Source organism: Opisthocomus hoazin, chromosome 6 (genome assembly GCF_030867145.1).
Source record: "Opisthocomus hoazin isolate bOpiHoa1 chromosome 6, bOpiHoa1.hap1, whole genome shotgun sequence".
NCBI classification, from domain to species: domain Eukaryota; kingdom Metazoa; phylum Chordata; class Aves; order Opisthocomiformes; family Opisthocomidae; genus Opisthocomus; species Opisthocomus hoazin.
In genome coordinates, this window is record NC_134419.1 from 58,488,244 (window position 1) to 58,515,072 (window position 26,829).

The following is a 26,829-nucleotide window of genomic DNA, read 5'->3' on the forward strand; positions in this document are numbered from 1 at the left end:
GGCAGCAGTGCTTCCTGCCAGCCATGCAGATCCCCCAGCACACAGCACTGCTGGCCCCCAGTCCCATCTGCCAAAACAGTGAGACCCAGGCTTGCTCTGTGACCACTGGCCACTGTGACTCCCACCATCAGCTTGGCTCCCATCATCCTGGTCCAAGACAAGTGTGTGTACATACTTGGGAGGCAACACCGGTGCTCAGGGACCAGCCCATGGTAGCCCAGGACACCGCTCACACGCAGCAGCCATGCCTGCTTGGGAAGCGCTCCCACACTGGCTGCATATGAGCAGCAGGGCAGCTCAGGTGCGGCCCCAAGGTCCAGCAGGGCTCAGCTCCCACCACGAGCTTCAGAGGACAATCGCCGAAACACAGCAGGACTGTAAGGGCTGCCCCTGCTGCTCAGCCCCATCCTGTGGTTTTCTTTGAAGCCAGACTGCTCATGGGGCTCCTAGGGAGGCAGTCACTGCAGCCAGGGACATGCAACCAGGTGCAGTGTTACTGCAGGGTGCGAGGCACAGGTGTCCCCCTTCCACATGCCTACAGTGACACTGGCCCTAGGACACAAAACAGCACCAAGGAAATGGTAACAAAATAATTTTATTCTGCTTTATCAGAAGCACTTAACACTGTGCATGTAAACTTGAACATATGTATCGTGTTTCCTTAAAGAAGGTGCAGATCCAGTGGCAGACCCCTTTAGTCACAGAAGCACACAGGCCTTTTGAACAGAGAGAAAAACCAGTTCAGTCCCACGTTCCCAGTTGCACCTGTGTTCCCGCTGCACAGCTCCCAGCTCAGAGAGAAGCAAAGCCCAGACTGGGGTGTTAAAGCCGTGGTGATTCCCTCCTCTTGCATACCTACTCAGGCTTCTGAAGCAGTGGCTGGGGAAGCAGAGGGATGGAGGAGGCTTTTGCAGAAGGCACTGGGCATCAGGCACACGTTGCAGGCAGGACTTCAAACTGCAGAAGCATCCCCAGGTGTCCCTCAGACCATGCGGGTAGGAGGCTGCCGATACATACCCAACCAGAGCAGGATGACATTTAGCCAGTGACAGCCACTAATGGCAAAACCATGCATCCACCCGGATGGCCGCAGGGAGGCCCAGCAAGACTCAGATCCAAAGGCAAGCAGCCCTCCCTGCACTGGTCTGGAAGGCTTTCCTTCTCCCTGAAGAGGGATCTCACTCTGATCACTGCAGCAAAGCTGTGAGCTGCCTGGTTATTGCTTCTAGTGGTTCCCCTCATGCCCTTCCTTCTTGTCATCTCCAGGCTGGCAGAACCTACCCTGTCCGCCCAGCCTGATGCCCAGGGTTTGATGCCACTACTGGGTAGTGCTTAACACCAGTGAGTAGCACCTGGAGACAAGTCTATGTCCCCTCCAGGAGTGCTTCTGCTCTAAAAAGCGTGCTGCCTTCTCAAAATTCCACCAAAGCGGACACTTTGGGGTGAGGAGAGGCCACATTTCTGCTGCACAGCACGAGCTGCAAGCCAGCAACACCAAGGAGGTGGAGGGTCAAGCAGATGCGGTTCCCCCCTCCGACAGGAGAAAGGGGACCTTGCAAGTCAAATAGTACTTTCAGGAGACATTTCAAACACCACAGCTACTAAGTACACTGCCATCTCCTCTCTGCCCTGGTACCCTTGTCCTGGGGAAGGCACTGCATGGTCTAATGGGGCCAATGCTGTGCCTGTCCACTCCTCTCCCATCATCAGCCATGGGTTTCAGCTCAGCCCTGCCTGCTGGCTGAGCTGCCTTCCAGCATGACATGCAAACATCCTTCCTGCTCCCCTGCCCACCAGCACCCTTTGAAGGCTGCTCTGTGCCAGGAGGACACTGTTTGCCCAAGACTTTGGCAGGTGAAGACATGACTCTCCCAAGCAAAAGCTCAGCTTAGTGCTCCCCAGGCCGGGATCTGCAAGGCACACGGCTGTGCCACAACCAGGTGTGTACACTAAAAACTGGATAAACCTCTCCTCCTGGCAACAGCAGTACCCTTCCTCTCATCCTCAGAGCATGATGAAGCATGCTCAACACTCCTGGCAGCCATGATTCACGGTCAGCACCTTCAGCTGGCCTCTCACTGGGACGGGGTCCTGGTCTCTGGCTCCTGCCATGGCTGGGTTTGAAGAGGAGCTGGTATCCTGGTGCAGAGCACCAACTGGGCCTCGGGAGTTTGCAGACAGATGGAGGAAATACAGAACCACCTGAGCCTGCTGCAAAGTCCCACAGCCACATATTACCCAAGCTGGCCAGCAGTGGCAGCAGGAAAGGAGGGTCAATGCATCTCTGCTCCAGAGCTAGAGGAGGCAGCCAGGGCAGGAGTTGACACTATGTAAGGCACCATATGTTACCAAACTTCCTGAAGGAGAGACACTGCCATCCTCAGATGTCACACGCGACAGGAAAACCGCACTGGAAAGCCTGAAGCCCACACAACTCATTGGGGGAAATCAATAGCAGAGGTGAAGTTCACGCCGCTTGTTTTGGGTTGAATGTTTCACCAAGGCAAAGACCAAACATGTTCCTCCCCTTGCCATGAGTCTGCAGATGGTGCCAGGGACAGAAGATCTCAACACCAGCACCAACTAGCCCATCCGGTGAACTGCACCAGGGCTGAGCGCTGCATGTGGCTGGACCTGACGGGACAGGAAAGCAGGACGAACTTACAGATATCCCAGCCTGGCAGAGGAGAGTCCATCTCTGAACATGTGGCGGGTTCAGGGACAGGCAATGCTGCAGCGCTGCCAGCTGGTGAACAGCTTTCCAGCTCAAGCTTTCACTAGTTGATTCCCGAGCCATCATCTTCTGGGATTGCCACAGAACACAATGAGAAACAGGTCCTAGAAACAAGCATGTCCTCACAGGCAAAGAGGAGGACAGAGGAGAAGAGGAAAGCAGACTGTACCAGATTTCCCCCCCAAGCACATCTCTCTCTCTCACCCTGCACTGGCAGATGGGGAACAGGTTGGATATATTACAACGCACACCAGGAGAAAAGATCAACCTGCTAGTATTGCTTGTAAGTCAAAAGCCCTGCAATGCACCAAAGCCTGGCCAGTGATGAGAGGACCAGCAACAGACTCCCCACTGTGGCTGTTCAAGAACACACAAGACAGGTCTCACTTCTTGGAGCAGTGGATTTTGCACTGGGGAGCAGCGACACCTCACCTAATTTGCAGCTGAGGTGTCAAACATCTGATTTTGCTGCAGAGCAGGGTCCCTTCACACTTATCGTCCCATTCACTTTGCCAGCAAGGCAGAAGAGTTGAAATTCAGCCCCCTTTCCCTGGTGAAAATACCTACAGGGAGGCTGGGCTCTGGGCAAAGATTTCGCAGCTCTGTTCCCAACCAGCTGCTCAGAGGTGCTCCATGCACTCTGAAATCAGATTTCGGGTGCAAGGTGGGACCCAGCCATCCAGCTGAAACATACTATAGTCAGTCACAGGCAAACAGTGTGAGGCTCTTGCCTGGAGAGGTGGAGTTACAGAAGCCCATTAGAGATTGCTTGCTCCAGCTCGTTATCTAGTGCCATTGCCTACAGGAAAGAAGCTTATGGCTATCTAGATCCTATTCAAATAACCTATTCCACACCAAACCACTCCTCACCAGGCCTTGCCCTGAGCAGGAACATGCAGTCTCCGCTGGCCAAGAAGAGCCCACTCCACGCGAGTCCTTGAGGAGAGTTAGACATTGCTGGTAGAAACCTGTCTCGGAGTGCACAAAGTGAAGCTTCACTTGGCAGGACGAAGGAAACCCACTTGGCAGGACGAAGGAAACCTCTTCGCTCAGCCTCAGCAAGGAGTTCTGGGGAACGACCAGTCTGCAGCAACATAGCACTCAAAGCCACATCTCCTACCTCCAGAGTAATGCTTGCTAAATAGCTGCACCTGCTGCGAAAGGCTTTCCTGGTGTCTGTCTTTTAATATTCCAGTATAGGTGTGTTAGTACAGGATTATCCCTCATTCGGAAGCACCAATGTAATAGGGGAAGAAACAGAAGAGGCAGAGCACTTGCAATGTGTTGCTAGGAGAAAATCAACCCAACTGCCATCTATACAAAAGATGTCCACACATGCGCTGCATCCGCCCCATCAGCACAGGGCAACATCCCCATTCACAGCTGGGCTAGCTGTTGAGCTATACCTGGTATCTTTCTACCTCTGTCAGCCAGTGCTTTCCTTTGCTCTGAGATGGCTTTCTCCAGAGGTCTCTGGGGACCCCCGTGAAGGAAGGCTGGTTTCTTGCGCAGTCCTCAGATTGGGTTGCTGGAAGGCACAGGAATCCAGAAACACGTTGGGAATGCGGTCACCAAAATACAGCTTGCTGTTCGCAGCTATTGCTTGGTATTTCATTAGCTCCAGATACTCAGGAGTAAGTTTCAGCTACAAACAGAGAAACCAGAGACTGTAAGAGACAACATTCTGAGCCCTCCATCATTAGATTTCAGCTCAAGCAGCTGCTTCCTGGGATGTGGGCTTGATAAATCAAGTGTTTTTCCAGTGCTGCCCACGTGAACCTAATCTCCTGTGCAGAGGAAAAAAGTAATCAAGTACTCTTCTGACCAGCTTTCAAGTGCTCACCTTGTTGGCATCAGCCAGCTTCCGAGCAGTGTAGTAGTCCGCATCAGCTTTTGCTTTCTCTCTTGCTAGGAATGCAGCGTCTAGCACAGACAGGAAAACAAGCATTAGCAAGGGAATAGCCCCATCACATCAAGCACCCGAGCCTCTGTCCCACGGGGAGGAGCTGACCCAGGTGTGCCCGTGAAACAGGGAAGGGATGACCTCAGTGCATAACCTTGTGCTACTGCACCAGTTATTTTTTTTGCAGGATGGCAATGCCTATCAGCCCAGTTCTGAGGTTCCTCTACCTGCCACCACTGTTAGCTGGAAGATGACCCCAACAGCACGCTAGCACCATGGTTACCTTCAATCTCAGAAATTCGTTTCTCTGTTTCCTTCTCCATAACCTTCTGTTGATAGTGAATCCTGGCCACCTGAGCAGCCTTCTCTGCCTCTGCAATCACAACAGGCTCAGCTCAGACATTCATTTCTCAGGGCTTGCACATCAGCACCTTGATCCCAGCATCCGGTTGCAGAATCTGCCATGCAAGTAGTTTGCTCTCCGCTGCCTCCCTTTCTGCTTGGATCCTAAAGTGCCAGTTCATACTCCAAGAAATACAATTACAGAAAGAAAACAGTGCAGATGTTTTTAGAATTGCACTGTCAGACATCCATTTTACAAGTGTGAGCCTCCCTGGCACAGGGAGTTTTAGCTTCAAGCTCAAGCAGTTTTTCTGGCAGAGCTGTTACCTCTTGGCCTGCTGTAGTAGGAGCCTTGCTGTAGGACAGAGGTGTTTGCTGCTCTGCTGCTCTGGGGAGGGTGGCTGGACATAGATACAGCAGCAGAAACACTCATATTTTCTGAATAACTGCTGGTGCAGCCTGGCCATGCCTCCTTCAGGGAGCTGTCAGCAGTGCAAGGCTATGTCCTACCCTGGCTTACTGGGGGATGTAGGAATGGAAATTCTGTTTGGCCACTCTCCGCTAGTACTCCCAAATGGTGACATACCAATGAGTGCTTTCTTCCGGTCTGTCTCTGCCTCCTTCTCTACTACCTTCTGCTTCTGGGCTGCGATCAGCAGCTTGGTCTTCTCAGCCTCCCTGCAGGGTGAGAAGCAGTATCACAGGGAAATACCAATATGGTGATAGGCATTATATATATACATATATATATATATATATAAACTAGGGCATGAGAGAGCAGGGGGACAAGAAACCGACCAGTCCTCACAGCCCTGAGGACTAGCTCTGTCTTCAGCTGTATGAGCACATGCACAGCCAGCAGGTCAAAGGAAGGGATTATTCCTCCTCTCTCTTTGGCACTGGTGAGGCCACATCTGGATGCTGCATACAGCTTGAGGCCCTCAGGACAAGGAGGGAATCCAGTGTAGGGCTACTGCAGATGTGGGGTGGAGGCCAGGGGATACGATGAGAGGCTGGGCAAGCTGAGCTTGCTCAGCTGGATCCAACAGCATCTCCCCCTGCCCAAAGCGGTCCCAGAGACGCTGGGGTCACGCTCTGCTCGGAGGGGCACAATGAGAGCCCCAGAGGCACTGGCACAAGCTGACAAGAAATCCTGGCTGCCCCCAAGGAAACAGTGAGCAGGGCATCCCTGGGATAGGGCCCCGAAGGGTGGGGGATCCCCATCCCCAGGGATGCCTCAACTCGCCCAGACCTGCTGCAGCTGCAGCACTGGCCCTGCTTTGGAATAGGGCTTGGACATGAGATCTCCATGGGTACGTATCAGGCTAAAATCTGCCTGCAGTTCTGCAAGTCTGCTGGAGAGGAGCTTATAGGTGAGACATCAAGATCCCTGAGCCCTGAATTCAGTTTACGAGTCCTCTGCAGGTTCTCTACAGCATATCAGTGTCTCCTCTACATAACAGAGTAGAAACAGCCTTGATACAGACTATGTACACGCTAACAACCATCTTGGTGAAGGGCTGAAAGGCTTCAAGGTGAAAGAGCTATGGAAATGAAGAAACAGAATGCACAAGTGCACCTAGCCAAGCACACACTAACTAGAGCCCACCTCTCCCCTTCTGAGCACCAGGTAAGAGCTTTCTAATAGCATCATGCCTATGCTGCATCCTCAAAACCAATTAATACAATTTTATGTACAGCTACTCACATTAGCTCAAAATTTCTTCGGATGGCTTCTGGGATTTTGGGTTTTGTAACACGCACAGCCTATGGAAAAAAAAGTGAGTGCATTTTAAATTAAACATTTTGATGCAAGCTGCATAACTAAGAAATGTCTTTGCAAAAAGACAGCTGTAGTGCTCTGGACATCTCCACATTGATCCAAGATCACACATAATGGTTCCCAGTCCTCTTGTACAAAAGCTGAGCACAGCCACTCTCGCAGAGGTGCCTTACATTTATATTTCCTGTTTTTGCACCTTTCATGGCACCTGAATGATCAGGTAAGGCCTGTGGAATAAACTGCTAGAGAGGTCCACCTTGTTAGAAGCAGCTTAGTTCTCCACCCAAAGACTCTTCAGATATCACCAGACAACACTTCCCAAAGTACTGCTCAAGAAAGGGGCTCACAAACCCAATGAAATTAAATTGCAGGAGTGAGACTTGCAACAGAGGCAGGGCTACAAGCTCAGGAATGGGTTTGCCAGAAGAAAATCTTACAGAAGTGGCAACACAGCGAGAGACAAAGTGGTGAAGACAGGAGAGAGCAGCAGGATGCGGGTGGCAGCTGTTGTTTGCAACTGTAGATCATCCATAGCGATGAGCATGGTGATGCTGACACCACAACTCAGGTACATGCCAGAGACAGCTGTTAAGCTGCTCTGCGGAGGACTCTCTCTGAAATATGAGGGAAACACCTCCAGAAGCAGGACCAGGAGCTACTGCTGCTCAGCTGGCATGTTGTGTGGCTCATTACTGAGCTTTAGGAGATGCAGATTGACAGTCCACAGCTGTACAATTGCTTCACAACCCTACTGCACCATCTCCACTGCAGATCTAGTGTTGAACCTGCTGCTTTCCTCTGGAGTCAGTAAGTCTGCAAAGAACCGAGGGGCTTCCACAGAGGGGAACGGGATACGGACACATCCAGGCAAGTCTTCATATGCAGAAAAGGGAACCGTTTCCATGGGACAGGCACCCTGGCCCTAGCAAACATATCCTGTCTGGGGAGAAGAAGCTAGCCTGTCATCAAAGCAAGACAGTCAGGAATCACAGAATGATTTGGGTTTGAAGGGACCTTCCAAGATCATCCAGTCCAACCCCCTCCCACCATGGGCAGGGACATCTTCCACTAGATCAGGTAGCCTAAACCCCAACCCTGCTGCTTCTCTGAACAAGCAAAGGCAGCAGATTTATGGGACATCAGACCAGAACATCCTTCAGTGAAAGGATTTTTCTAAGCTCCTACCAAATCCCTAGAAAGGTACCACATGCACAAAGCTCACCTCACCAGCCACTGCAGGGTATGCAGGAGAATATTCTTTCTACCTCCATAATACCCCCTGCACCAAAACAAATATCAATTTCCAGAAGCACAGCTTTTCCAACATGGGCAAAGACTCTTCCATAACCAGGAAAGCCACTAGGTCTTTGAAAATCTCCACTAGCTGCTTCTTTTTCAAGCCAATGGCTCAATCTATTTAATGGTGAAATCTACTTAACTCTGCTAGATGGAAACACTACTGTGCACTGCCAATATTGCTAATAATCAAACATTCAAGCATTGGAAGATGCCGAGACTAACAGTCTGAGCAACAGCTTTGCAAAAAAGAGCATGAAGGAATCAAAAGACAATCTGACTATATGACAGCCATGAAGTTCAGCCACATCCTGAGCTACACTGGCAAAAGCTCAGCAGCAGGTCGAAACCAATTTTTATTCCAGTGTGGGGAACCCAGTATAAGGGGTACCAACAAACTGGAGAGTGCACTTGAAAGCCACTGAGATTGCAACGTAAACACTGCAGAGAATGGGAACCGGCTGACAGTACGGTACTTCTCTCATGTTGATCCTCCTCCTTAAATATGGGTGTGACATTTGTCCATTTCCAGTCATTAGGGACCTCCCTTCACCACTGCCATCTTTCAAAGATAAGAGAGTGGTTTCACAGTGTTGCGGGCCAGCAATTCAGCACCCTGGGATGCATTCCACCTGGTTCCACAGACTTGTGTGTGTCCATCTGCTCAGTTGCCCTCTACTGTGGGTAATGCTTCACCTCTGCAGACTCTGATGCTAGGGTAAGGAAAGGGGATGCCCAAGGGTAGACCTTGCCAGAAAGAAGTCAAAGAAGGTGTTGAGTACTTCAGCCTTTTCCACATTCTTAGTCACTATGTCCCCTGCTCCACAGCTTCCTTGGCCTTCCTTTTGCTGTAGATGCACCTCAGAAGTCCTTGGTGCTGCCCTACACAGCCATCATTCAGTTCAAGTCTAGCTGAGCTTTGGTTTTCCTAACTCTGTTCCTGTGGTCTTGGTTCAAACAGCTTTATTCCTCCTAGTTCATCTATCCCTGCTCCACCCTTTGGGGAGTTTACCTTATGCTTTTCAGCTCAGTCAGGAGCTCCTTAGTCACCCATGCTGGCCTTCCGTCTCACTTGCTTGACTTTCTACACTTCGGGATATCCTTGGCAATGACATGGGGCCTCCTGGCCTCCTTTGCTGACCATGGCAGGCTCCCACAGGACCCCGTTGAGCACATCTTGCACAAAGCAAGTTCTGTTCTCCTTAAGCCCAGGCCCATAATGCTCCTCCGAAGACCTTGAACTCATCACCTTACAGCTGTTACTGCTCATACTGCTACCAGACTTCACCTCAACCAGTGCTTTCTCGTTTCTAAAATGTCCAGCACAGAATCTCGTCCAGCCAGCTTTGCTCACCACTGCCAAAACCTGTATTCAACACCCTTCAGAAACATCCAGCATAGCTTGCACCCAGGCCTACTACTCTTCCAGCAGACACCGAGGTGGTCAGAGACCTCCACGAGTACTAGGGTCTGTGATCACGAGGGTTCCTCTGGTCTTCTACAGGCAGTTTTACTTACTTCATCTTATTAACTCAGTGGTCTGCAGCAGACAAGGACCATGCGGTCCTCCATGTTGGTCCGATTCTTACCTATATTGGCTCTTACCTCAGCTGTTCATCACCCATCTCAAACCGAAGCTCCACATGATCTGAGCTAGTCCTTTGCAAACAGCACAACCCTGCTGCCTCACCTTCTCAGCCCATCCTCCCTAGAGAGCCCATATCCACCCACAGCAGCACTGCACTCACGCGAGCTATCTCAACAGACCTCAGCAATACAAATGCGCATGGATTTCCAGTTTCTCAGGTTTGTTTCCCAGGATGCATGTGTTTCTGTCCAGACCTTTGAGACAAGCCCTGGGGTGTGCTGCTTCACAGGGAAAGTGCAGAAGCCTCCCCTATGACACTGTCCCTAGACACTTCTTACAATCCACTGGCCTCCACTTCTCTTCAGGATGTTGCCATCACTCCAGTTAGGAAAGAATGTTTTGCATCAGGCAACTCGGAGGACTTGTGAAGGTTTCATATACACTACTTTTAATAAACCTAGAAATAAATGCTGTTAATTCCCTCTGACAGCATCTTTTCAACAACATTTTTTTCTGTGTCACTTCTTTCAAGACTGAATTGTCAGTGATCTCTGAACTACTCATGCACGCAAACATGCTCTTTAAGAGGAAAGCATTATGTCCAAATACATAATTATTTCCCTTAGAGCTCACAAAACAATTCAATTCCAGGGACAGTTAAGTTAATCTGGGTTACACAGCTGCATGTGGAGTGTTTAAAGACAGCTCAACTCTTCACCAAAGGAGCGGTGTGTTTCTTGACAGGAGACACAGCAACATGGCTGAGTTGTATGTTCAAGCACAATTATACTGGGAACAAGGCTGTTTTGAAAAGGAACAATAGGAACATGAGGGCAAGATCACATTATCTCTTAAGTTATAGAGATGAACCACTTTCCTCACTAGTTACAGGACCTCTTCAAACTGCTGGCCCAGTGAGCTCAGTCTGGGCTGATGCAGGCAGGATATCCTTCAACTTCCGACCAACAGTGAAGACTGGGCATGCCAAATTGAGATGCGGTATTTTACGTTGAAGATCAGACTTGGCTCTGTAGTTAACATCTCCCAGCAAAGAGCTGTGAGCTTTGCTTGCACCCTTCCATACCCTGAAAACAAAAAGGGCCCTTACATTATGACGACAATTTTGATGGATGATGAACTTTTGCAGGAAACCTCTCTGCCATGTACACCGCAAGTTAACTTGGCTATTTGGAAGAGCAGTGCCATCTCTACTTCTTTGTGACAAGACACTGTCTGTGGTCCACTCTCATCAAAACAGAGCAAGCCCATGAACAAATGAGCCACAAAGTATTTATCAAAGCATTTCACGTGCTGTCCACAGGAGGCTTTCCCTCCCTACACACAGCCATCCAGTCTAGCTAAATGTGGCAACAAGAACGTAAACACAGATTTGGTCTCACTCTTCCCTCCAGTGGAAATCTCCAGAGATTTCCACCTTAGCCCTTGTGAGACTAAGGTATATTTATCCCAGCTGGTCGCCCTGAACTTCAACATGCCTGTCCTGGGTTTGGCCAGGACAGGGTTAATTTTCACCAGAAGCCAGGAGGGGACACAGCCAGGCGGGCTGACCCAACCTGGCCAAACCAAACAGGGTATTCGGTACCATGTGCCGTCATGCTGGGTTCTGGCTGGGGAGGAGCCGGGCAGTGGAAAGTTAGTCGGGCTCAGGGGGTGCGGTCAGCAGCAGGCAGTGAGAGTGGCTCCGTGCATTCTGCTGTTTGTTTTGTGTATTCTCCTTATCTGTATTGTTGATGTTACTGTTCCCTTTGTTTGCTATTCAGTTCAACTGCCCTTATCCCAACCCACCGGTTTTTGCCTTCCATTCTTTCCATTCTCTTCCCCACCACAGGGGGGAGGAGAAGGGTGGCAGAGTGACCGTGTAGCCCTTTTGTTGCTGACCACAGCCAAACTATAACAATGCCAAAAAAGCCAGTATGTCCCATAGCCCAACTAAGATTAAACACGATTTTCTAACGTTAAGTGTAAGCAGAAAAATCACTTAATATATAACATCTTTCCCTAGCTCCGGTACAATCACAGAAAAGATTCTTTTGCAACTACCTGTAAGAACTGTGCTGGCACACTGGAGCATCCAGCTCTGCAGGGGTGCCAAAGGTAGTTTAAAGAAAAACATTTTCTTGCTCTTTGCAAATTAAATCCAGTACCTGCAGGTCTGTGACCTAAAAAGTCCTTTCCTCTATCCTGCAGGTCTTCCCCCAACATAAAACTAGCATTTAGAAGTGGTCACTGTCATATGGACAGTCTTCAACTGACAAACCTCAACTCAAGGCTCAACTATTTCACATTGTGTGGGAAACTGAAGCAAGAAACCTCATCAATCTAGAGAAAGGTGAGCAAATTAGAGGTGGAAGAAAGAATCACCTTTGTTAGGGAATGAACCTACCTGGACGGTGAGACCTGGTGCCATGACATTGAGATCTTTCTGCAGGGCCAACTTCAGATTCTCATCTATCTGATCTGCGTTTAGAGGACAAGAGAGAGACCACTTAGCTTATCATCGTTTTCCTACAGCTTGCATGGCAGAGTCAGCTAGCCTTGAAGAGCAGGTACCTCTATGGTGTAAGACAAAGGTACTTTTGGAGATCATTCAGTACATTGTTTCCCTTCTCATACCCCCTGGAAAACGTTCCCAAGAGGAGAGCCCACGCTAGTGTCTCTAGAAAGGTTCACCTACTGATGAACTCACGGTATCTGAGCTGAGGGCAAATGGCTTTCAGCGTCTGAGCAAGAAAAAGCACCCAGAGCCTGCAGCAGAGGTCTATCCCTTCCTATCTGGAGCAACACCAACCCTGCCGCCAGCAGCAAGCCCTGCCTTCAGTCTCTAGGGACCTGCAGGAATCACAGAATCACAGAATAGTAGGGGTTGGAAGGGACCTCTGTGGGTCATCTAGTCCAACCCTCCTGCCGAAACAGGGTCACCTACAGCAGGCTGCACAGGACCTTGTCCAGGCGGGTCTTGAATATCTCCAGAGAAGGAGACTCCACAACCTCCCTGGGCAGCCTGTTCCAGTGCTCCGTCACCCTCAGAGGGAAGAAGTTCTTCCTCATGTTCAGACGGAACTTCCTGTGCCTCAGTTTGTGCCCATTGCCCCTTGTCCTGTCACTGGGCACCACTGAAAAGAGCTTGGCCCCATCCTCCTGACACCCACCCTTCAGATATTTGTAAGGTCCCCTCGCAGCCTTCTCTTCTTCAGGCTGAACAAGCCCAGTTCCCTCAACCTCTCCTCGTAGGGCAGATGTTCCAGTCCCCTCACCATCCTCGTAGCCCTCCGCTGGACTCTCTCCAGTAGCTCCTCATCTTTCTTGAACTGGGGAGCCCAGAACTGGACACAGTACTCTAGATGAGGACTCACTAGGGCAGTGTAGAGGGGAAGGAGAACCTCCCTCGTCCTGCTGGCCACACTCTTCTTGATGCACCCCAGGATCCCATTGGCTTTCTTGGCAGCCAGGGCACACTGCTGGCTCATGGTTAACCTGTCGTCCACCAGGACACCCAGGTCCCTCTCCGCAGAGCTGCTCTCCAGCAGGTCCACACCAAGCCTGTACTGGTGTATGGGGTTGTTCCTCCCCAGGTGCAGGACCCTGCATTTGGCTTTGTTGAACCTCATCAGGTTCCTCTCTGCCCAGCTTTCCAGCCTATCCAGGTCACGCTGAATGGCAGCACAGCCTTCTGGTGTATCTACCACACCTCCCAGTTTGGTGTCGTCAGCAAACTTGCTGAGGGTACATTCTAACTCTTCATCCAGGTCGTTGATGAAGAAGTTAAACAAGACTGGGCCCAGTACTGACCCCTGGGGGACACCACTTGTTACCGGCCTCCAACTAGTCTCAACGCCGCTGATGACAACCCTCTGAGTTCTGCCATTCAGCCAGTTCTCTATCCACTTCACTGACCACTCATCCAGCCCACACTTCCTGAGCTTTCCTAGGAGGATATCATGGGAGACTGTGTCGAAAGCCTTGCTGAAGTCAAGGTAGACAACATCCACGGCTCTCCCTTCGTCTACCCAGCCAGTCATGTCATTGTAGAAAGCTATCAGATTGGTCAGGCATGATTTCCCCTTGGTGAATCCATGCTGACTACTCCTGAGAACCTTCTTTTCTTCCACTTGCTTCATGATGGCCTCCAGGATAAGCTGCTCCATCACCTTTCCAGGGATGGAGGTGAGGCTGACCGGCCTGTAGTTCCCTGGGTCCTCCTTCTTGCCCTTTTTGAAGATTGGAGTGACATTGGCCTTTCTCCAGTCCTCGGGCACCTCTCCTGTCCTCCAGGACCTCTCAAAGATGATGGAGAGTGGCTCAGCAATGACATCCGCCAGCTCCCTCAGCACTCGTGGGTGCATTCCATCGGGGCCCATGGACTTGTGGACATCCAGATCACTTAAGCGATCCCTCACACAGTCCTCCTCGACCAAGGGAAAGTCGTCCTCTTTGTAGGCTTCTTCTCTTACCTCCGGGGCCTGGGATTCCTGAGGGCCAGTCTTAGCACTGAAGACTGAAGCAAAGAAGGCATTCAGTAGCTCTGCCTTCTCCGCATCCTCCGTCACCAGGACACCCGCCTCATTCAGCAGCGGCCCCACGTTGTCCCTAGCCTTCCTTTTGCTGCTGATGTAGTTGAAGAAGCCCTTCTTGTTGTTTTTGACATCCCTTGCCAGCTTCAATTCCAGGTGAGCCTTGGCCTTCCTCGTTGCATCCCTGCATGCTCTCACCACGTTTCTGTACTCTTCCCAAGTGGCCTGCCCCTCTTTCCACATTCCATGGACCTTTCTCTTCTGCCTGATCTCTGCTAGAAGCTCCTTGTTTAACCATGCAGGTCTCCTGCCTCCTTTGCTAGATTTCTTTCTCAGGGGGATGCATTGCTCCTATGCATGGAAGAAGTGTTGTTTAAAGAGCGACCAGCACTCATGGACCCCCCTGCCTTCGAGAGCCCTGGCCCACGGGATTCCTCCCAGTAGCTCCTTGAAGAGGGCAAAGTCAGCCCTCCTGAGGTCCAGGGTTTTGATCCTGCTTATCGCCCTGCTTCCTCCACGCAGGATCCTGAACTCGACCATTTCATGGTCACTGCAGCCGAGTCTACCTCCAACCTTCACATCCTCCACCAGTCCCTCCTTGTTTGTTAACATAAGGTCCAGCAGCGCGCCTTTCCTTGTTGGTTCCTCCACCACTTGCATCAGAAAGTTATCATTGATGCTCTGTAGGAACCTCCTGGATTGCGCCTGCCTAGCTGTATGGTCTTCCCAGCTGATGTCAGGGTGGTTGAAGTCCCCCATGAGAACCAGGGCCTGTGACTGTGAGGCTGCTTGCAGCTGCCTGTAGAAGGCCTCATCAACCTCCTCCTCCTGGTCAGGTGGCCTGTAGTACACACCCACTGTAATGTCACCCATATGAGCCTGTCCCTTAATTCTAACCCACAAGCTTTCAACTTGGTCCTCATTTGCCCCCAGGCCAAGCTCAATGCATTCTACTTGGTCCCTCACATACAGAGCAACTCCCCCACCTCTCCTTGTTGGTCTGTCTTTCCTAAAGAGTCTGTAGCCATCTATGACAGCATGCCAGTCATGCGAGTTGTCCCACCACGTTTCTGTGATGGCGACCAAGTTGTAGCCGTCCTGCTGTATAATGGCTTCCAGCTCCTCCTGTTTATTGCCCATGCTACGTGCATTGGTGTAAACACACTTGAGCTGGGCTGTCAATCTCACCCCTGGCCTTGGCACTCCAAGCCTAGGCTCATCCCTAGTGAGCTGGGCAATATCCCCTTCCCTCTTCGAACCTAGTTTAAAGCCCTCTCAATGAGCCCCGCCAGCTCGTGGCCAAGAATTCTTTTCCCCCTTTGAGATAGCTGAGACCCAGTACTCGCTACTGAAAAAATGCATTTTGTCACTTCCAAGCTCCAGGAAGATCTTTCCACAGAAATGGCCATTTATGAAGGGATTAAGCTGCATGTACTACCAGAAAACTCCCCTCTGACTACAGATAGTTGGCAAGTCTGAGTACAGCAATCACAGACTGACAGTCTCTTAATACTAAAACTCTGACAACCTTTTATCTTCCATAAAGCCATCTTCCCCTGCTCTGCTATTCAAGAAGGAACATGATGCTGTTATGTCTTTGGGGACACAGGTAGGTACCAACAAGCAGAACATTAAATTTGCTAATTCCTGAACCACTGCTACCCCCTTGTGAAAAAAACAGAGCACTGCAATGAACTGAGAGCATGTCCCTTACAGCCCTCACTTGCTAAAAACAGACAGAAGGAAGCTTTCAAAGAAAGTTAATTCAGCAACAGAACAGGGACATAAAAGTAGAAGCAGACAAGACAAAACCATCATCATAGTGAAGGTAATGGGCATGACTGCACACACAAGAGCAGAGTGGCTACTGTGTGCATCCAGAATTCAGTCCTAAGTGGAAAAGGACTGAATTCAAATTCCAATGTGCAAATGTGGAAATACAAAGAAATCTAAATCATTAAAGAGTAAAGTTACATGGGAAGTGACATACGGACATAAGGAGCTGGATTCTAGACTGCAACTCCAGCACAGAGGCTGTTTGCTCACAGGAGCCTGCTGTAACATATTCCACAGCAGAACAGGGAGATTACACAGCACTCGGTGGGTGCATCCAGCTGCCACCCACTTACCGAACAGCTCAATGTATACTTCCTGCAGGGTATGGGCACTGCAGAACTGATTCAGCTCATGATGAATTTTATTGAAGATCAAGGTCTTATCATAATCTGCAGTGTAGTTTCTCACAATATCGTACACTGTGGAAGTAAAAGAAGTATCACAGGTCACCACTGACATGTACTGCTTTCTGCAATGACACAATCGCAAAGCAACACTCATGGTATTAGTAAAGTAGTGCAGCACTGGGACAAGTGGGTGGGGGATCTCCATCCTCAGAATTTTTCAGGACTTGGCTAGACAAAGCCACAGCTGCCCTGCCCAGCTGCTAGTGAGAAGCCTGCTGTGAGCAGGTGGGAGGTCAGAGGAAAAAACTGCAGCGGTCCCCTCCACCAGTGCTGCTGGGATTATGTGACAGATTAAGAACAGAGTAATTAGAGCCAGACAGACTGCACGGTCCTGTTTTAAGATCTGCATAAACAAATGAAACAGTAAAGCCTGTCCAGGACCTGTACGCATAGGAACATGCACCACTTAAAAGCGAGAAGTATAATTCTCACAATTCTATCATTAATTCACCCTTCAATGCCTCAGTAATGCTAGTGTTTTGTGTTAAGCAATACTGCTGGAAAAAAAATGCTGTGTGGGTCTTGGGTTTGGCAGCCGGTTAAATAAGAAGGCAAGAGGCTCCTATGCAGGCTTTGCCTTTGTAATTTTCCCAGGAGCTGAGCTGGCAAGCACCTGGGACTTTGTCCTGTGTATTTAGTTTCACAGATGGTCTCCCCTTCAGCAGCAAGAAATAGCACTGCTTGAGCACACATCACCTTTCTAATGTACAGGGGAGAAGCAATCCTAGAATTTATTTTCATCTTTGCAAACCCATGGCTCTTCAAAAAGCTTGCAGATACATGCATGAAACTAAGTGCTACAGCACTGAGAACCATAAGGATAACAACACACAAGAAAATGGAAGTTTTGCAAAGCAAGACAGAGTGGCTACATCATGCGTGAAGACAGTCACAACTGTTTCAACTGCTTGTTGGAACAGGAGGAGAAATACCTGCATACGGTGCCAATTTATTCACAACTTCTATTCGGTCAATGTAGATCATAACACCGCCACTGCAAGTGAAAAAGAGAATTAATGAATTATTACAGCAACTGTTAACAGTGGTCCATATTTAAAGCAAAGTCATCCTTTTCCCTCTTTTACTAAATTTACCCAGAACAATTCTGACTTCTTAAGCATTTTTCAGTTAGATGGTAGCAAATCCCGGCTTTGTACAGACTGGCCCCTCTCTGCATAAATCAAAAGCGTGCTCCAGCAAGTCTGCAAAGCACTTTTGCTTCACTTTGTTATCTCCTACTTAGTCAGCAAAAGGAAAATGTTTTTGAACAGGAATGTAACTGCAACTATCAGAAAGGGGAAATCCAGCACAACAAAAGGAAGACAAAAAGGAAAGCAGACAACACCTGCAAGCAGTAGAGCAGACACAAACTGCAGATGCACCGCAGCTCTCCTAGGCAGCAAATACATTTTAAATAAAAAGCCCTTAGTTTAAGTTCATGCATTTACTAACTCCAGCAGGAAGCTGACAAGTCCTCTGTTACAAAGGAAGAAACAAAGCATGTAACAGACTTAAATTCATGTTCCTTGCATCAACGTCATGTTGCAAACAGCTGTTCAGTAACACCACAACTGTGCACATGCACCCAGCTATGTGCACTGTCAAGAAGCTCCAGATCCCTCATCAGAAGAAGCCTGTAGGCAGTCCTCTCTGCCAGATCGGCAGAACAAAGAGCGAATCAGAGGTGGGGCTTGATCCCAGCCTCTGCTCTTACTGATGTGTCTTTCAGCAGATCACACCCACCCCTGGGTACCTGTGGCACCGGGGAAAAGCACAAACTCTACAGTGAAGAAAAAACCCCTCAATTTTCAACTGTTCATAGGTCTCTCAGGAGTGTATTTCTAAAGCACTCTTGCGATTTTGTCCTCAGGGCAAAGGCAAATAACTAATGAGACGCTTTAGCAGAAACTGCGTAGACAGCTGTTCCCCAGAAGCAGACCTTTCAAATTTCCAAACTTACTCTCTGGGGTGTTTTAACTCAAATGTATCCCCCATGAGAAAGTCTGTTTCTTATTTTGCAGATCTTAATCTCTGGCAGTTGAAAGCTAAGTCTACAGAAAAATCACCTGAACTTGCCCCCCGTGTCTGTGCTGTTTTCGAAAAGGTCTCCTAGCCACAGCCTGCATTTGCTCTGCCAACCTTCCTGCTTAATGGCAAGCTATGAGGTAAAAACATTGGTGATGAACTGAACTTGCCTGCTGGAAGGGACAAGCCAGCAGAAAAGATATTTGTGCCTAGAGAAAGACTTATTTCCCAGTGAGATACTACTATCAAGAGTACTAATCTTTTTTACTCAAGATTTCACTTTACACCATGGTCATTCTTGCTAGCTCTCTCTTAAGCACTGTTACTATTATCTGCAAATAAGATAGGCTTATGGATCCCTTATAGGTATGTCAGGCTGCACAAGCAGCTATAATGGCATGGTATATGTTTTTCTCCATCTCACCTGTTCTATACTCTAACTGTCCCATCGCATCCACTAAAATGACTATTTATCATTGCAAGTGACGTCCAACAGTATTCCTCATGACCTTCTGAACCTGCTTTCATCCTCCTGATTTGTTCCAGTCACCTTATGACATCTCCACCAGGACAGGGAAACCCAGCCACCATCTTGGGGTATCTTCTAAATATCCTGGTGAAGAACCAAAACTGTGTGTGTGGGCTTCTTCCATCAGTCTTCTCCACTGCACATCCTTATTGCTGTGGTCCTTTTGGCATTTCAATTTTACAGGGATGTTAGCAGGAAAAAGAGAGTACCTGAGACAATCCACCTCCTAAGCAGGACTCACCCACAGCCCCTCATGATCTCACATGCAAGAAAGGCTGGCACCTCAGACCAGAGAGGACGGCCTGCTGCCCGTCTGACTCAATCAACACTACCCACAGCAACCCTTGCAAGGATCTCAACCAGCGTAGGTCAACAGGGTGCGGTGTAAGGGAATTATATCAGTCCTGTTGGTCGGGCAATGGCTTTGAGGAAACAGGTGCTACTCAGAGCCCAGATATGCTGGCTACCTGTTTCCCCACTGAGGGCTTAAGGTTAACCCAAGCCTACAAAGCACTTACACTGCGCTTTCCATCCATCCAGCTACTGGAGCCATCATCATTTCAGTTTGTGCAGTGAGGATGTCCCTCTGGACTTTGCTGCTGTCAAGCCAGGAGCCAAACTGAATTGTAGCACTGATCTTAAAGCGAGCATCTCAGCCAAGACCTCCTCTCAAACAGCCTGGTCCAGAAGATGTTCGTAAACTCCTGGGGTGCAGGATATACTGTCCTGGGCAGTTTTGGGACAGCTGTTCTGGCAAAGCATCATGCACTGATGTGGGACAACTCACACACCTTGCTGACCCAAAACTGTACAAATACTCTCACCACCCACAGCTGCTTTACTTGCCCTTTGACACATACAACTTAAACGTTGGCTCAGACAGCGCGCTTTCCATTTCGACAAAACACTACCACTCTCAAAACATCCTTGTTTGCCAAAGCCTGCTTCTTGCCAGATGCATGGCAGGGTGACTCCCACGGGGAGATTTCCAGTGCTTGCAACTCTCCACCACAGTTTCCACAGCCTTTCTAACACCACCACTTGCAGTCTCTGTAAGGTCTACTAACACCCCCCAAGGTCCTCACCACAGAGCTGCTCATGAGGTTGGTCAGGTAAAGCAGCACTGAGTTGAGCAGGCTCTTTGGTCAGAAGCAGAGGAACAAGATGAAATCCACAGGAAGTCTGAAAGGAGGATTAACACATAGACTACACGCACCTGCGAGATGTATTTCAGTATGCATAACTATGCAGCAAAAGTGCCCAACTTTAGAGGACAAGGTGAAAGGGCGCGTGGCACTAACTTACACTAGCGGGCATTTCAGTAGACTTTAAAAAGCCTCATGCATTTCCAGATTTTAGCTTATGCCAGGGAAAAACTGAAGGACGTTGCCATGAAAAAGAAGCCATAAAAAAAAGGGGAAGGTTTAATGCTGATTGCTAGACCTGACCACAAACAAGACCAGAGTAGGTTAGGTAATCAGAGTGTGTAAAAACTGGGCTACAAAGGTCAGATCTGGTCTGTCTAGAAATACAAGGATTAATGCAATACATCCACTTGCAATATTCATGACACATTTTTCCACATGACTGGCTCACAGAGATCTCTCCAGAACAGCATTCCTCCAGTGCTCTGTTTGCATTCCTGCCAGGGATCTGTAGCATGAACACAAGACTCTTACACCTTTGCAAATAAACCTCTAATGCTTGAGCAATACTACTCCTTAGTGTCCCGACTGTTTCTTGTCTGGATTGTTGCACTCAAAGAGTTGCATCCAAAGGCTCAATGTCCAAGTGGAGACCTGTGATGAGTGGTGTTCCTCATAGGTCAGTACGGTGACTAGTAGTGTTTAACACCTTTGTCGGCAGCATGGACAGTGGGATTGAGTGCACCCTTGGCAAGTTTGCCAATGACACCAAGCTCTGTGGTGCAGTTGACATGCTGGAGGGGATGCCATCCAGAGGGACCTTGACAGGCTTGAGAGGTGGGACCATGTGAACCTCACGAAGTTCAACAAGGCCAAGTGCAAGGTCCTGCACATGGGCTGGGGCAATCCCAAGCACAAATACAGGCTGGTCAGGGAATGGACCGAGAGCAACACTGTCGAGAAGGACTTCGGGGTGCTGGTTGACAAGAAGCTCAACATGACCTGGCAATGTGCGTTCACAGTCAGAAGGCCAACTGTATCCTGGGCTGCATCAAGAGAAGTGTGGCCAGCAGGGCGAGTGTGGTGATTCTGCCCCTCTACTCTGTTCTGCTGAGATCCCACCCGGAGTCCTGCATCCAGCTCTGGAGCCTTCAGCACAGGAAGGACATGGACTTGCTGGAGCGGGTTCCAGAGGAGGGCCACAGAAATGATCAGAGCCATGGAGCACCTCTCCTAGGAGGAAAGGCTGAGAGAGTTGGGGCTGCTCAGCCTGGAGAAGAGAAGTCTGCGGTGAGACCTTACAGCAGCCTTCCAGTACACGAAGGGGGCCTATAGGAAAGCTGGAGAGGGACTTCTTACAAGGGCATCTAGAGATAGGACAAGAGGCAACGGCTTCAAGCTGAAAGAGGGAAGATTTAGGTTAGCTACAACAAAGAAATTCTTTATGATGAGGGTGGTGAGACACTGGAACAGGTTGCTCAGAGAAGCTGGCGATGCCCCCTCCCTGGAAGTGTTCAAGGCCAGGTTGGACACGGCTTTGAGCAACCTGGTCTAGTGGAAGGTGTGCCTGCCCATGGCAGGGGGGTTGGAATTAGATGACCTGTAAGGTCCCTTCCAACCCAAACCATTCTATGATTCTACGGTTGTAAAAACCTGTGCTGTATTTAGCAAGATTCTTTCCAGTTCGGTTTCTATGAAAAATGCCACTTACCTAATTCTCTCACGCAATATTTGCATGACACCAATTTCAAGCCATTTATTTTATTCTACAGTTAGTATACTTGTGAATATATTAATTCGTGATTAATTCTTTGAGCCAGTCCTTTGGAATACTTCGCTCTTCTAAAACTAATTAATTGAACTGATTTTCCATCAGTTTTTAGAGATCAGCAGACCTGCCATGAGGAAACTGATGAACTTTCCAAGGAACTGTGCATGCATTTTCTTGTTGGGGAAAGCCAGAAATCTCAGACACCAGAGGCAATTCACAGCTTAGAGGAGATACATATTCTACCTGCTGTAATGAAACTGTTTTCATCTCTGGGGTGACAGCTGTTTTATGAGAAATAGTCATCTGGTGCCAAAGTATTTTAAAATCTGTATTTAATGTATTCACTTAATACTGTCAAGTATAAACATGACAGGTAAGGCAGAAATTGGGGATGGGACACCCACACAGCCATTCAGAAGCTTCTTAATGTAGAAGAAGATACAGGGGTTAGAAACATGAATATGGTGGAAGAGAAACCCAGCTTTAAAATTCGATGGTTTAATACACAATTACAGATGTTTAATCTGTTTAGGATCTATTCTTGCAATGAACTTCAAAACGGGATAGTGAAATTTCAGATTTGATCCATTTGTTATTTATAAGCTTATATTTTATCATGGAAATCTGTATTCAAAGTTTTGCCACAAGCAGCTGCAGACTTTTGATTCCAAATGCAGCAAATTTAAAGGCTCCTGAACAACACCATAAAAATGAACAGGGCTACTGGGACCTTTGGTCAGGAGTATATTTAATTATTAACTAAGAACTATTTCACCAGCTGCTTGGTGATTTAACGCATGTTTATCACCTGTGAGTTCACAACCACCCGTACCACACAACTGAATCCTGCAATGCTGAAATGTAACAGCAACTTAATGAACTAACTATACAGAACTAAACAGTATACTTATCTCCTAAATCACAGATGCACAGAATAGTTGAGGCTGTCAGGGACCTCTAGAGGTCATCTCATCGAACCTCTCTGTGCAAGCAGGGTCAAAGCAGCACAGTTTAATATGGACTGTGTTGGCGTATCTTACGTGGTTAAGCTTCAGTGGAAAGGTGTCCTTGGTCTGTTGAGCAGGCTTGCAGGACAGCAGGATGCCATGCCTGGCCCAGAGACGTGATGTTGTTTTACAACATCCAGCAAGTGAAGTATTACTCCTATTTACGCTACTTATGAGCGAGCTACAAGTTGACATTAAACACTTAGCTAAAACTCTGCTCTGATGACTTACATTTTTAACTGTGCTATTTAAAAAGATATGGCTATAGAACATACTGAGTCTTACTCTTCCTTCCTGCAATCACTTTTCACTTGACCTAAAGACTCTTCACCTGACCACAAAGCCCTGCCTGCAGCACCAAACACTAGCATTATTTACAGACACTCCTGAAAGAGGTTTGAGATCTAAAACTAAAACCACCTAGGATCCATGAGAACTTTATGTTAATATTTAAACCCAAGTGATGTCTGATGAGTCGCTATAGGAATAATTCCAAGAAGTCATGTCAATAAGGACTAAACCAGATAAAAATTAACTCTGCCTCATTAATGTTCCCACTAACATTCAACTTTTCATTTCAACACTGCTGTTCTGTGTCATCATTCATGTCATACTTTTTTTTTTTTTTTTCCAAACAGAAATATTGTTGAGTACCCTAACACTGAAAAACAAGGAGTATCACCAGTTTTGGTTTTCTCCTGAAGAAACAGATTTGGTCATCACTAACTTGTGAATGAACCAACACAACAGGATCTTGCAACCCAGCTCAACTAGTACTCTCCTGTTACTACTCTGCTTGTTAAAACTATACAGATGTCTGCTGACAACAGGATCTGCTTAACCATGAAGCAGGCAGGTGCCATGCATGCACAGGATTCTTCTTTATTCCTTCTCACTCTCTATGTCAGGTGAAATGTCAATTCCAAAAATGCCCAAACAACTCCAGGAGACTCATTTCTTGAGATGATTCTGAAATGAATTGTCTCCCATCAGGAGGATTCCCATTCACTATTTACTTCTGCCCACTGCTAGGGTCAACACTGGTATTAGCCGCAAGATTCATACTAGAGATACTGCAAGGCAGAGGACACACCAAAGCACAAGCAACGGGCTATCAGAGTAATCAAGGGATGAAACCAAGAAAAATCAAGAGAATATCACTCTAAGTGCAAATACCCTCTGAACATCAATTCCAGTGAAAGCAAGAGCACTACCTCCCATACCTCCTGCTCTACTATTTGTAAGTGTGACGTATATGTGTATCTTTGGGACTAATTTTAGGGCATGTGCCTTTATTTTTCAGCCTGTGTGTCACAGCATCGTAAATGACTAGCTGCAAACTACACGATAGAGTGCATCTGTTCATCACCAGAAGACATACAAAGGAAAACCGTACCTTGTCCCACAGGGCACATTTTTCACTTCGTCAGTCTGCAACGTGGTCTGAAACAAAAAGACAATCAATGCTCACAAAATCGCTCCATTCTCCAGGAAGATCATGCTGTGCCCAGACTCTCACAACCATTACACAGACACATGGAGCCCAAAACGTGTCCTCTGCTTCCCTCCTGACTTTTGCACATGCAGGCAGAAGACAGACTTCTTTTCAACTTGCCTTTTGGGAGACAAAAATGCAGCTGTGCTCATTTCCCTACTCTCAGCTCCTGCAGCTCTACTGGGAAACAATTAGGGCCACACACACATACTGTGCTCCTAGAGTAAGACATCTCCTGTCCCAGGCAACACACACGCATGTTGTGGAGATTCCACCAAAAGGACAAGTCCTAGCACACAGCTGGGTCTGGCGCCTAAGGCAGAAGGAACCAAGGGCTCTGCAAACACCAGTTGCCCAAGACACCGCCATCCGGCAACATCCCTATTGCCATCTGCTCCTACCCACCCTCTACTAAGATGAGAAGATACTAACCTGCACGGATTTGAATGTGGTAATGAATGGGAGCATGATGTGGTAACCTGGTCCACTTGGACTAGTTAACAATGCACCACCCCTACAGAGAGAGAAAGAAAATGGGAAAAGGCTCTAGCAGCTGGAAAAAAGCAAGTGCTGGCTTTGAGAGTGAGCAAATACATATAGGCAGGGGTCACAACTGTGGTAGTGCAAATTATATTACTCACCTGCACCAAATGTGCCACCAGTTCCCCTATAACAGAACTGACTGCATGATACTTGTCTGCTGCAACTCAACAATCATTTGCTTCAGTCCTGTGAGCAATTAACTTTTAGAGCAGGCAGATATTGCTAAATTCTTCCATTGTTGCAACACTGCATGGAGCTTCAAGAACACAGATTTTCCTCTCTAAACAGTTCACTGGTAACCATGGAAAAATCCAGCAGTTGATATGATACTGCGAGTTTGGATTTCCACAAGACATTCAGCACAGTCCCTTACCCAAAGCACAAAGAAAACCCACAGCCTCTCATGGGGACCAGCAGGTGGCTAAAAGACAGGAGACGGAGGACAGCTCTACGCGATAGATCCTTGTAGTACGATAAGGTCTCCTGCAGCTTCCTGCAAGGGTCCATGCTGTTCAACACGCTTGTAATTAAAAGAAAGAGCAGCGCAAAGAAAACTGGCCCATGGTGGTGAGTGGAAAGGGTAGAAAAGACAGGACTAAAATAAAAAAAAAAAAAGCAAAAAATGCAAAAAGACTAGTGCTGAACTTCTCTGTTTCTTTATTCAAATTTGAAGCAAAATGTAGTAAAAAGGTGGCACTAAGTGACTATGACCACTCACTGTTGTGGAACGAGTTACTCTACAGGCACTATTCAGGCCAGCTACGAGCCCAGAGTCAGGGAGAAGACCCATTGCAAAGCAACACGGAAGCACATACTCTGGCTGGCCAAGAGTCTTAGGACTGTGGTGACAGCATTTGATGTAAGAGGGAGAGATCACCAGCCATGAAGACTGGACGGACCAACAGCTTCAGTTCTCTAAGCTTTGAAATCAAAATTACGCTCAGAAAAGGGAAGGAAAGTAAGGAAGGAAAAGCAGCTGAGAATTCAGAAAGACCAAAACTCAGAATGGTTCTGCACAGAGCCAGGCTATCCAGGCCCACGTTGTTTCTGGTGCAAGAGGCAGAAACAACAGGGTCTACCCACCTCGAGGGGAACACGGGAGAGAGCAATTGCCTCCTGAGCTGATCCGAGGCCAGGGATGAATCCCAACCCAGACACAGAAGCCTAGGGAAAGCTACAGAAGCCATCAAGGGTACTGGCTGGGAACAGTACCTGTAGTACACAGCCAGGTGCCCCTCCTCAACCTTGTGAATTGAGGAGTAGAGGAGGAAGATGAGGAGTCCCGTGGCAGCTGCAACTACGGCTCCGGCCTGGGCCATGGTCATCCTCGCCTCACCTGCGGGACAGAGGCAGTTAAACCGGGTGCAGCGCTTCGCCTGGGCGCTGGGCGGCCAGTTATCCCCAGTCTGCGTGAACAGCTTCACCTCTCTCCTGACGGCGCCGCTGCTCCTTTTCCGACAGCAAAACTCCCTCAGCTTCTGGACCGACAAGCCGGGAACGCCCTCACAGCGCCCAGGCGGCCCCGCTCTGCGCGGGGGGCCCGTCGCCTCCTCTCCGCGAGGCTGCAGCACCGCCTCACGCCGCCCCCGGCGCCGGGGGAAGGGCGACGGCAGCCGCCTCGCGGCCCTGGGCTCCCGCCGCCGCGCCCGCGCCTCAGGTCGCTTCCTGAGCAGCGACCCCCGGCCCGCCCCGCCCCGCGAGTCACGCACAGCCGGGCCGGGCCGGGCGCCTGCTCCCGCCTCCCCCTCCTCGCGCGCCCCATACCTGCCGCCGCCGCCGCGAGCCCACGTGCGGCCGAGGCGCCGCTCCCGCCCCGCACGCGCACCGCCCCTCCGACTGCGCGGGGCGGGCAGGGAGCGCGTCGCGCGGCGCCTACCGATGGCGTCATGGCTC

General features: G+C 48.9%; 1 protein-coding gene across 1 annotated transcript; it reads right to left on the minus strand.

The window, feature by feature from the left end:
• Positions 1 to 579: 579 nt before the first annotated feature.
• Positions 580 to 26,774, minus strand: ERLIN1 (ER lipid raft associated 1). The gene is given in 13 exon segments (XM_075423291.1): positions 580 to 4,234; positions 4,236 to 4,379; positions 4,578 to 4,657; positions 4,921 to 5,010; positions 5,566 to 5,657; positions 6,688 to 6,746; positions 12,051 to 12,124; positions 16,308 to 16,433; positions 17,354 to 17,415; positions 24,295 to 24,341; positions 24,826 to 24,907; positions 26,149 to 26,272; positions 26,701 to 26,774. Coding segments are annotated over 12 exon segments (1,092 nt in total). The 5' UTR covers positions 26,262 to 26,272; positions 26,701 to 26,774; the 3' UTR covers positions 580 to 4,111.
• Positions 26,775 to 26,829: the final 55 nt, after the last annotated feature.